Source organism: Solanum tuberosum, unplaced genomic scaffold (assembly GCF_000226075.1).
Source record: "Solanum tuberosum cultivar DM 1-3 516 R44 unplaced genomic scaffold, SolTub_3.0 scf00646, whole genome shotgun sequence".
Lineage (NCBI taxonomy): Eukaryota > Viridiplantae > Streptophyta > Magnoliopsida > Solanales > Solanaceae > Solanum > Solanum tuberosum.
Window position 1 is genome coordinate 69,014 of NW_006239694.1, and position 12,552 is coordinate 81,565.

Consider the following 12,552-nt stretch of genomic DNA (forward strand, 5'->3'; position numbering starts at 1 on the left):
AACCGATTAAAAAAATCAATATTTGGTTAGATTTGGTTTTAAATTTTGAAAAACCAATATTATTTGGTTTGGTTTTGGTTTTACTAAAAATTAACCGCAAAAATAACCAAACTGAACTGAGAAGTTATATATATATATATATTTTACAATTACTTATAAATAAAATATAAGTATTTTGATAAATTTTAATTAACCTAAGTCTTCAATTTTACTATTTTCTGAAGCCCAACACGTAAATTTTAGCCCAACTATAAAAACGTTAAGTCTAAATCCCTCAATATTCCTTACTTTAAAGATCATACTTTCTCTGTTCTATATAAAATTTTCTAACGCAACATTGAATAATCTAAGGCTCAAGCTAAAGAAGATGGTAATTGATTAGTTTTGACTATGAAATATTGGTTTTTTTTTTTGAGAAGTAATTTCTCAATATTTTTAGGTTTAATTTTATTGAAAAGTCTACTGATAAGATGTTGAGATCTCCAGAATATTGAACCAACTTTATGCTATTGACAATGTAGTTTTTTTAGTTTTCGAAACTTGGTACATTGGATGAATCACTTTGTTCGTGTAATAGCTTATTTGTGAATTATTCATGTACTAAGTGTTTTTGTCTATCAAGATGCGTATGTCCGTAACAAACTTATTACTTTCGAACCGAAAAAATCTAACTAAATCGAACCAAACCGACTGTTATTTTTTTTATTTGGTTTGGTTTGATTTTAGAAATTTAAAAACCGATTTAAGTTGGTTTGGTTTTGATTTTAACTAATAACCGATCCAAACCGAACCATGAACACCCCTAATTATATATATCCATATTCATTATTGCCGCTAAATATATAATATAGTGAAAAATTATGTTTTTGCCACAAAATTATTTTGTGTAGTGTTTAAAAGTCTATTTTATCCTCGTCTGCTCGTCTACTCTATTTTTATATATATGTGCTAGATCCGAAATAAATGTTACATCCGAAAATACTAGAATATCAACTAACCTAAGATTTTAATTTGTGAAGCTAGTTAGACCAATTTTTGAACCCATGATCTGCATTATATATAATACAAAATTTATTTTATTTTATTTGCACGGTATATTAGTAGTGTTTGTAGTTCGGTTTGGATCAGTTATTGATTAAAATCAAAATCAAAATCAAACCAATCTAGTCGGTTTTTTAAATTTCTAAAACCAAACCAAACGAAAAGATAACCATCGGTTTGGTTCAGTTTTTCTGGTTTATTCAGTTTGAAGTAATAATTTTTCGAGGACGTACGTATATCGATAGACACAAACACCTAGTACATGAACAATCCACAGAAAAACTATTGTCGGTTCAATTAAGCAATACTAGAGTTATCATTACGAACAAAGTGATTCAATTAAGAGAAAGTGTGACTATTTTATGTGAAGTAGGATAGGTAAGGACTAAAATGAGTTTTGATGGACTTGGAACTTACGACTGTTATAGTTGGGCTAAAGTGTTGCGCTTGAGAAAATGGTAAAGTTAAAGACTTAGGTTAATTAAAATTTAACAAAATATTATTTATGGGAATATTATGCGAAAAAGCAAACATATACTAGTTAATTAGCTAATATAGCTATAGTTTGAATTAACTACTGCTCATAGCTTAATTTTCGCTTTAATTACGTCACTTGTCCTCTTTTATACATATACAAATACAAATTATACACATATATATACAATTATATGATATATATATACAACTACAATTAGCCTGTCTCCACTCTCTAACCTTTCTCACTCGTCTCTCTCTCAATATCGCTCGCCTCACTCCTCCCTCTCCCAATCTCTCTCGCCAGATATACAAATACATATGTATATCAATTATATATATATAATTATCTGACAGATATACAGTCAATAACCAATAGCATGCATATTACTGTAACCATAGCTAGAGTAAGAGTCAATTGTATAATACTAGCATTTTCCAGTAACAGTACTTAATACATAAGTAAATTGATCAGATAGAGCAATATGTAAATAAGAAGCGGGTGGATGTTATTTATCGCTTGCCACGACTTCCCGAGCCACCAAACCTCCGACCTGGAAACTTTGAGAACTGCAGGCTCAAGTAGGCAGAATTGATGTCATGTTCATCCATTTTGTAACCTGCCAAAATTCAACAACAGAGACCTCATATATAGATGATAGCAGCAGCTAGAGAGTATCCCCAATATCCTCTATCTAATTAAATGATTGGACAACAAGTATCAATTTCTTTATAAGTCACTAATGGAAGTATCACCTTGCAATGCACTCAACGCAGTAGCTGCACACGCTGGATTTGCAAAATCCACAAATCCAAGGATAAGAGGATCTCTAGCATGCTGCAAAATGAAGTTATTATTAAAAACACTACCTCGTACATAAATATGAGTATATTATATTATATTATATTATACTAGTAATAGAAAAGGCATAAATATCAACTTACATGTTTTGAGTCCCTTCTAACAAGCCTAACTTCTTTGTAGCCCGCAAAAGGACGAAAAATATCTTTAAGTGCAGTTAGGGAACAAACAACAAATATATTCAGAAATTAATAATGATTCAGTCAAAAAGGATACGAGCTACTTCTCTTCTGGAGATGTCTAAAGGAAGTCCCTCTATGTAGAGGGTGCTAGAAGCACCAGGAGGGAGAGGTAGTGTTTCACGAGGCCTCTTCATAAATACCCTAGTTCTTCCATTTGGTGCTAGCTCTGGACCATGAGCTGACGGAAGGAGATCACGAACAGGATGGGCAGGTAGACCACAATCACCTGCGCCTCTACCTAATCCAATTCCCTTGTTGTTATTACAAGCAGTGTCAGCTTCAGCGTTTACCAAACTCTGGAGATAACGATCATATGCTAATTCGATTGACTGTGTGTCCTCTACTCGAGATACACCACGATCATCTGCTAATCCAATTGATTGTGTGTCCACTACTTCACGATCATTGTTCGTTCCTAAGTAATGATGATGCACTTCATGAGCTGATGGCATCCCAGATTGTGGAATTTCTGGTACTGCAAAGAAATATGGTCAAACCACGTATGCTTATCAAGACATGTATTTGCTAATTCTAAAACTTACTCCAGCCTCAAATCGAGTTTTGTGTATCCATAAGAAACCTACTCTAATAAAACCATGAAGTAATTGATTAACCTAACTTTTTAAGACCCAAATCTTACCATTTTCAAGATAACGCTCTACAAACCTCCAGTCTCCTGATGTTTTTGTGTTCCAATACATGCACAGAGAAACTACATAAAAGGAGATTTATTACCAGAAGACATGATAAGACAACCACTAGACTCTTCGATGTTTTCAATCCGTCTATCTCCAACCGTACCGTCGTCGTACAATGGATTTACGGTACTTATAATGCTTTAAACTTGAAGTTATGCATCTCTTTTGAGAATTTGTTAGTAGATTTGATGGTATTTTATCTTTATTTTGCAGGAACATAGGTTTTGGCAGCAGAGATAGAAGATACAGTGTTAGTAGCTATTTTTGGAATTCCACGAGTCAACCTACGAGAGCCGTAGAAACTTCTACGAACCATAATAGGAACTCGTAGAAAGGATCAACATATTTTAAAGACAAGTGTGGAGCTACGAGAGAGGACCACGAGATGTAGGACTTTCTACAAATCGTAGGTCCAGGCCCGTAAAAGACATCAGAGAATTGAATTTCAGTACTTGGACTACGAGTGAGCAGAACGGACTATAGACCGTAGGTTGTGTCCGTAGAAAGGATCCTGAATATGTGATTTGAAGACTGCTTCCATGGATGGACTCCACAACCCGTAGAAAGACCTACAGTTCGTAGATCGTGGGTCGTAGGAATTGCTGTCGAATATTATTTTTTTCTTAGTTTCCCTAGTTTATTTTATTGTGGATTAGATGTTTATAAATACTTTTTCTATATTTATTTTTTAGGGTTCAGAGTTTTGTGGTTGATAATTAACTTGTGAACCACTTTTACATTTAATTCTTCAATCCTTTGGTTTATAATATATCATTGATCTTTATCGTTACATTGCAACTTCAATTCAAGATTTTGGAATTCAACTATTCTAATTGTAGGTTCATGATTTATCTTATCAAATTAATATGAATTGTGATCAGCCAAGCATTAGTAGCTAATTCCACAACTAGAATTGTGGGAACCATGATGAATTAACAAAGTAGACCTAATAAATAGTAATTTTTGAATAGTGTTCATGCATGTATTGTTTTTCTCTTCACTTTGATTGCTTTTTAATGGAGGTATGCATTAGAACTCGCCTTATTTCTACTTGCCAGACCAAGGGGGTAATGAATGGAAAAAGAGATTATACAACAGAGATTTGAGGCTACCAACCCTAATCTAATAGCTTGAACGTACCAAGGGATAGCTAATTTAGGATCAAGGGTAAGGGTTAGTAAAACATACACTCGTAGACGGATCAAGTTGCGTGGTGAAATTCACTTACTTAGGGGACCAACCATTTAGGTAATATCTAACTTACTGATCTTGCATGCTAAACACTAGACAAAGTTACTACTATAAGGTTTACCTAGTTAACGACTTGTGGGGAACACAAATACCCTAGTTTCGTCTTCTATTGATTCTTGAAAACATAGATCCTGCTTACTTTGCTACTTGTTACTTACAATCATTCAATTAATATTTTGTTACTCGAAACCCCATTTTAAGGAAATAACCCGATTAAAAGTATAATTAACAAATCATTAAGCTAAGTCTAGACTTCATTCCTCGTGGGATCGATCCTAACCTTCATTCGGTTCTTTATTTGAACAACGACCGTTTTGTACTTCATTTGGCGGTGTAATTTGTGGTATCAATTTTGGCATCATTATCAGAGAATAAGACTTTTAGATTAGACTAATTCTGTAATTGGACTATTAGTCAATTTTTTTCCCGATTTACATTTTTATTATGTTTTTGTTCATATAGGTTAAGTTATAGTATTTGTCAAATACGCGGATGTCAAGACATTCCTCTGATTCTGTTCAATCTTGAAATTCAAAGAGCTCTTCAACTTATGGATGACATCAGTGAGCATCAAAATCTAGTAGAGAACACAGAACGAGCCAAAATAGAAGAAGAGATTGAACATCAAAATCTTCTTTAGGAGAAGAGGTACCAGGAAATAACCAAAACAACCAATCGATAACGAGAAATCAACCTCCACGCAGATGGAGACCATAAGGTGGTGTACAGAACAATTACATGGTTGATCATAATGCTATTGGGACATCGGGTGTCATTATGTTACCTCCACTGCTAGTCGGATCTAATTAAGTTCGTTGTCACTAGCATCTTAATGCAAATGCTTACAACTAGAGGATTGTTTGTTGGTCTTCCATCTAAAGACTCATATGTCCATCTTAGTAATGTTTTTAAAGTTTGTCAGAGTAGTGTGGGTAGGCCAGACTTGGATATGGATGACATCAGGTTGTGTGTGTTCCCACTATCACTAACTGGAGATGTAACTCTGTGGCTATCTAAGCTTTCATACAACTCAATAACAACTTGGACTGAGATGCACCAGGAATTTATTGATAAATACTTCAAGTTATCAAAAAAGTTGAGGCTGAAGATTAATATCAACAACTTCGAGTAGACACTTGGAGAGTCGATAAGTACTGCATGGGAACGATTTACAGGCTACCTTAGAAGTGGATCCAACCACAGAATAGACGATAAGTCAATTATAAAGACATTGGATGACAATGAAAAAGCAGTGGCAGACACTATCACAAGAGGATCATTCATGAGAAACTCATTTGAGTAAGCTACAGAGAAATTTGAAGAGGTTGCCAAAATAAATAAAGCATAGCCTACTAGAGGTTCTGAAACTTAAAGGAGTATTTTTGCGGTAAAGGCTAACCAACACTCAAACCAAGCAACTACGTCATGATGTGGCACATTTAAGAACGGAGGTTGGCTTGGTGTTGAAATATTTAGGGCACGATATAGAAAAGGTCATTGCGTTCAACTACCAAATAGAGCATCATCACATGATGATTATGGATATGAAGAAGATATTTACTATGTGAATGATTATACAGGGGGTTTTCGAACCATGCCCAAACTTCTAATCAGAATTCTTGGCGCCAAGGTTAAGGGAATCAAGGTTGGAACTACAATCAAGAGAACAATTTCAACCGATAAGGCCAATACATTCACTACAATCGGGATGAGAACTACAATTAAGATAAAAACTACAATCAGAATTGGTGCAAAGATCGAAATTGGGGACAAGATAGAGAAGGTGACTTGACAATAAAAGATAATAACAGAATTGTCAAGAGTGGTGCATATGTTCCACTAGGGAATAGAGATAGAGAATAAGGGTCTGCAAGGCTTGAATACATGATGACCACAATGATAGAAAGGTTTGACTCATCTGATAACAGATTCAAGGATCTACACAATGATCTATCAAGAGTGACTCACAAAGTAGAGTAACATGCTACATCCATCAAGCCGATCAAGCAACAGTTGGGTTAGATTTCTACATCACTAAATTCACGACTGAAAGGTATACTTTCAAGCAATATAGTCCAAAATCTAAAGAATGATTGGTATTGCTTAACAGTCACTACATGAGGTGAAAAACAAACCATAGATCCATATATGCCAAGAGAGGTGAAAAGTCTAAAGTAACCCAGAGATACTAAAGTTTAACATGTGAGGGAATCAAAGGATCAACTCGAGGAATAAAAGAAAGCAACTCAAAAGATAATTCTCATGCCTATACCTCCTCCCCCTTTTCCTAAAAAATTAGTCAAGAAAATCGAGGAAGATCAATATCACAATTTCATCTCGATGCTGAAGCAACTCTCAATTAATGTCCCTTCAATTAAAGTTCTAGAACAAATGTCAGGCTATGCAAAGTTCATGAAGGATCTAGTGACGAAGAAGTGGGTTGCTAGTTTTGAAGGAGATGATAAGTTGCAACATTATAGTGCCATAACCACCATATCGTTCGTGCTTAAGAAGGAGGATCCTTGAGCTTTCACAATTATATGTACAATTGGCACATTAATTTTGCTAAAGTTCTATGTGATTTTGGTGTTATCTTAAACTTAATGCCTTTATCAATGTTCAAAAAGTTGGGCTTAGGATCACCCAAATCGACTGCAAAACGGCTTCTTCTACGGACTGCACCGTAGAAAAACTAATTGGAGTCCTTCATGATGTTCTGGTTAAGGTTGAAGCTTTTATATTCCCTGCTTACTTTGTGATTTTAGACTGCGAGGTTGATTTTGAAGTGCCCATCATCTTAGGAAGAGCATTCCTTGCAACCGGGCGTGCTCTAGTTGATATAGAGAAAAACATATGAAGTTCAGGTTGAATAATGAAGAGGTAATTTTCAATATCTGTCAGTCGATGAAGCATCAAAGTGATCTCAAAATGGCATCTGTCGTAAACTTGACCATTGAAAAGCAATTTGAAGTGCCAATTGAAGAAAGACTAGGAGTTGAATTTCAAGTGGTGGTGATTTTATATTTCGATGGATAACACATTGAGAAGTTTGACCAGATGGTAAATGCACTTGATTTGTTGGGCAAGTTTAGTTATACACCAAAAAAATTAAATCTGTATTTTAAGAATAGAGAGATCCCGCCAGCAAAATCATCCATTGATGAACCTACGAACTTGGAACTCAAAAATCCTCATCTCACTTGAGGTATGTGTTTCTGGGCCAAAACAATATTTTACCAATAATTGCTGCAGATTTAATCGAAGTGCATGTAAAGGCTTTGACATTTCTGTTGAGATGCTTTAAGAGGGTGATTAAATGGACTATTGATGATATTTTCTCATAAAATTCAATTCATATTAGACTGTAAATATAACATTGAGCACCAAAGGAGACTAAATCCACCTATGTAAGAAGTTTTCAAGAAGGAAATTATCAAGTGGTTAGATGATGTAGTGATTTATTTGATTGCTGACAGTAAATGGGTAAGCTATGTTCAAAGTGTGCTTGAGAAGAAAGAATCATTATGGTTCCAAATACAAAGAAATAGTTCATTTTTATGATCCCGATCAATAGTTGGAGAGTATGCATGGACTATCGCAAGTTGAATACATGGACAGAGAAAGATCACTTCCTAATGTCACTCATGGATCAATGTGTGCCTAATAAGAAATAATCATTGTGGTTCCAAACGCAAAGAATGAGTTAATTGCTATGGGCCCGGTCACTAGTTGGAGAGTATGCATGGACTATTGCAAGTTTAATACATGGACAAAGAAAGATCACTTACAAATGTTGTTCATGGATCAGATGTTAGATCGCATTGCTGGTAATGACTGGTATTGATTTTTGGATGGGTATTCAGGCTACAATCCGATTTTTGTAGTCTCTAAAGATCAATAGAAGACTACTTTCACTTGTCCATATGGGACGATTGTTTTCAAGAGGATGTCATTCGGGTTGTGTAGTGCATTAACGACTTTTCAATGTTGCATGACAGTGGAAAACACAATTGAAATTTGCCTGACGGATATTTAGGGCATGATATAGAAAAGGTCATTGCAGTCAACTACCAAATAGATGATCACCACATGATGATTATGGATAAGAAGAAGATATTTACTATGTGAATGATCATACAGGGGGTTTTCGGACCAGGCCCAAGATTCAATTCAAGATTCTTGGCGCCAATATTAAGGGAATCAAGGATGGAACTACAATCAAGAGAACAATTTCAATTGATAAGGCCAATACATTCACCACAATCGGGATGAGAACTACAATTGAGATAAAAACTACAACCAGAATTGGTGCAAGGATCGAAATTGGGGTCAAGATAGAGAAGGTGATTTGACAACGAAAGATAATAATATAATCGCCAAGAGTGGTGCATATGTTCCACTAGGGAATAGAGATAGAGAATAAGGGTTTGCAAGGCTTGAATACATGATGGCCACAATGATAAAAAGGTTTGACTCATCTCATAATAGATTTGAGGATCTACGCAACGATCTATCTAGAGTGACTCACAAAGTAGAATCACATGCAACATCCATCAAGCCGATCAAGCAGCACTTGGGTTAGATTTCTACATCACTAAATCCACGACTGAAAGGTATACTTTCAAGCAATATAGTCCAAAATCTAAAGAATGATGGGTATTGCTTAACAATCACTACATGAGGTGAAAAATAAACCATAGATCCATATATGCCAAGAGAGGTGAAAAGTCTAAAGTAACCCAAAGATACTGAAGTTTAACATGTGAGGGAATCAAAGGATCAACTCGAAGAATAAAAGAAAGCCACTCAAAATATAATTCACACGCCTATACCTCCTCCCCCTTTTCCTAAAAAATTAGTCAAGAAAATCGAAGAAGATCAATATCAAAATTTCATCTCGATGCTGAAGCAACTCTCAATTAACGTCCCTTCAATTAAACTTCCAGAACAAATGTCAGGCTATGCAAAGTTCATGAAGGATCTAGTGACGAAGAAGTGGGCTGCTAGTTTTGAAGGAGATGATAAGTTGCAACATTATAGTGCCATAACCCCCATATCGTTCGTGCTGAAGAAGGAGGATCCTTGAGCTTTCACAATTATATGTACAATTGGCGCATTAATTTTTGCTAAAGTTCTATGTGATTTTGGTGTTATCTTAAACTTAATGGCTTTATAAATGTTCAAAAATTTGGGCGTAAGATCACCCAAACCGACTGCAATGCGGCTTCTTCTACGGTCTGTACCGTAGAAAAACTAATTGGAGTCCTTCATGATGTTCTGGTTAAGGTTGAAGCTTTTATATTCCCTGCTTACTTTGTGATTTTAGACTGCGAGGTTGATTTTGAAGTGCCCATCATCTTAGGAAGAGCATTCCTTGCAACCGGGCGTGCTCTAGTTGATATAGAGAAAAACATATGAAGTTCAGGTTGAATAATGAAGAGGTAATTTTCAATATCTGTCAGTCGATGAAGCATCAAAGTGATCTCAAAATGGCATATGTCGTAAACTAGACTATTGAAAAGCAATTTAAGTGGTGGTGATTTTATATTTCGATGGATAACACATTAAAAAGTATGACCAGATGGTAAATGCACTTGATTGGTTGGGCAAGTTTAGTTATACACCAAAAAAACTAAATCTGGATCTTAAGAAGAGAGAGATCCCGCCAGCAAAATCATCCATTGATGAACCTACGAAGTTGGAACTCAAAGATCCCTAATCTCAGTTGAGGTTTGTGTTTCTGGGTCAAAACAATATTTTACCAATCATTGCTGCAGATTTAATCGAAGTGCATGCAAAGGCTTTGACATTTGTGCTCAGATGCTTTAAGAGGGTGATTAAATTTAATATTGCTGATATTTTCTCATAAAATTCAATTCATGTCTGACTGTAAATAGAACATTGAGCACCAGAAGAGACTAAATCCACCTATGTAAGAAGTTTTCAAGAAGGAAATTATCAAGTGGTTAGATGATGTAGTGATTTATTTGATTGCTGACAGTAAATGGGTAAGCTATGTTCAAAGTGTGTCTGAGAAGAAAAAATCATTATGGTTCCAAACACAAAGAAATAGTTCATTTTTATGATCCCGATCACTGGTTGGAGAGTATGAATGGACTATCGCAAGTTGAATACATGGACAGAGAAAGATCACTTCCTAATGTCACTCATGCATCAATGTGTGCCTAATAAGAAAGAATCATTGTGGTTCCAAACGCAAAATATGAGTTCATTGCTATGGGCCCGGTCACTAGTTAGAGAGTATTCATGGACTATTGCAAGTTTAATACATGGACAGAGAAAGATCACTTACAAATGTCGTTCATGGATCAGATGTTAGATCGTCTTGCTGGTAATGAATGGTACTAATTTTTGGATGGGTATTCAGGCTACAATCCAATTTTTGTAGTCTCTAAAGATCAATAGAAGACTACTTTCACTTGCCTATATGGGACGATTGTTTTCAAGAGGATGTCATTCGGGTTGTGTAGTGCATTAACGACTTTTCAATGTTGCATGACAGTAGAAACAACAATTGAAATTTGCATGACGGAGGTTGGCTTGGTGTTGAAATATTTAGGGCACGATATAGAAAAGGTCATTGCAGTCAACTACCAAATAGAGCATCACCACATGATGATTATGGATATGAAGAAGGTATTTACTATGTGAATGATCATACATGGGGTTTTCATACCAGGCCCAAGCTTCCAATCACGATTCTTGGCGCCAAGGTTAAGGGAATCAAGGTCGGAACTACAATCAATTGAACAATTTCAATCGACAAGGCCAATACAGTCACTACAATCAGGATGAGAATTCTTGTTTGGACACTAATAAATTACTTTGAATTTGAACAGTTGATAAAGAAATAAAGAATGTATCAAATTCAAATCAAGTAAGACGAACAAATAAAATCTCAAAATACCGTATTGTCAATAAACCATTGGATGGTAATAATTAAGATGATTTGAGTTGTAGGGAAAAAAAGTGCACAGTTGCAAACTTAAAAGTAAAAAAGCTAAACGGGGTGGAGCAGAGCAAAATAGGGCATGGTAGGAAAAATTTAAAAGAAGAAGAAAAATAAGCAAACGGGGCAAGGATGAGTTGAATATATAGCAAGACAACCTATTGTCATCCAGATTTAAGAAAATTTCATCATGGGTGGATCTAGGGGGTGGGAGGGTGTTCACCTGAATCCCCTCGACAAAAAATTACCCAATATATATATGGTAATTAATTTATTTTTACGCACATATATAGATTTTGTCTCCCCTAAACAATAGAGTAGAGTTAGGTTCGATGGTTAAGGGGGTTCGAAATTTACCTTGAGATTTCATGTATAAATTTTAGGCACTATATTTACAGTTCCCAAATCTCCTTAATGAAAATTCTTAATTAACCAATAACTTACACAAGGAAAAATGGGTTTATTATGTCGGTTCAATTGAACTTATCTTCTCTACTGTCTCCAAAGTTCGTAAAAATCTAACACATTTGACAAAAATATTTTTCTCTAACTTTCAATGGATTTCTCTTTCTTCAAAATCTCATCATTTATCAATCTACAATTGGAACTATTCCAAATGTCTAGATGTAGTTCTCAATCAATGAAAAATCAAAAATGGTTTATGGATTTCATAATTTCTAGTAATTTAAGCGATAATTACAATCCAATTTCAAAGTAACATGAAAAATTATTTTGCCTCCTAACCAAATATAAGCTATCAAAAAACACAGAACGTGTTCATACCATATATAGGGTGAAGTTGTTTGAGCAATCCAGCAAATTGAGGAAGTTGTGGTTGACGATTCCCATAAGCATCCCCCATTTTTTCTTCTTTCTACACTTTAAAGAGCAATTCACAATCAGAAAAAGGAAACGAATGAAGTATATAACAGAGAGAGGAAAAGTATTTAAGTAGAAACCTTGAAGAAGAAAATCCTAACACTTGTACTCAGTGTAAGGATTTAGATTTGTGAAAACAAAATTTGGCGGAGAAACTTAGGCTTTATTATTCTATGTCTGGTGTGCATCAGGTGT

At 35.0% G+C, this 12,552-nt stretch overlaps 1 protein-coding gene across 1 annotated transcript; it reads right to left on the reverse strand.

Moving 5' to 3' along the window:
- Window positions 1–2,028: 2,028 nt before the first annotated feature.
- LOC102589014 (RNA-binding protein 2-like) lies at window positions 2,029–12,340 on the reverse strand. Its single transcript, XM_006367380.1, has 6 exons — window positions 12,262–12,340; window positions 3,200–3,271; window positions 2,594–3,034; window positions 2,461–2,522; window positions 2,272–2,353; window positions 2,029–2,135 (listed from the first exon to the last, which is right to left on the reverse strand). The coding sequence occupies exons 1-6, from the start codon at window positions 12,338–12,340 to the stop codon at window positions 2,029–2,031; spliced, it is 843 nt and encodes a 280-aa protein (XP_006367442.1).
- Window positions 12,341–12,552: the final 212 nt, after the last annotated feature.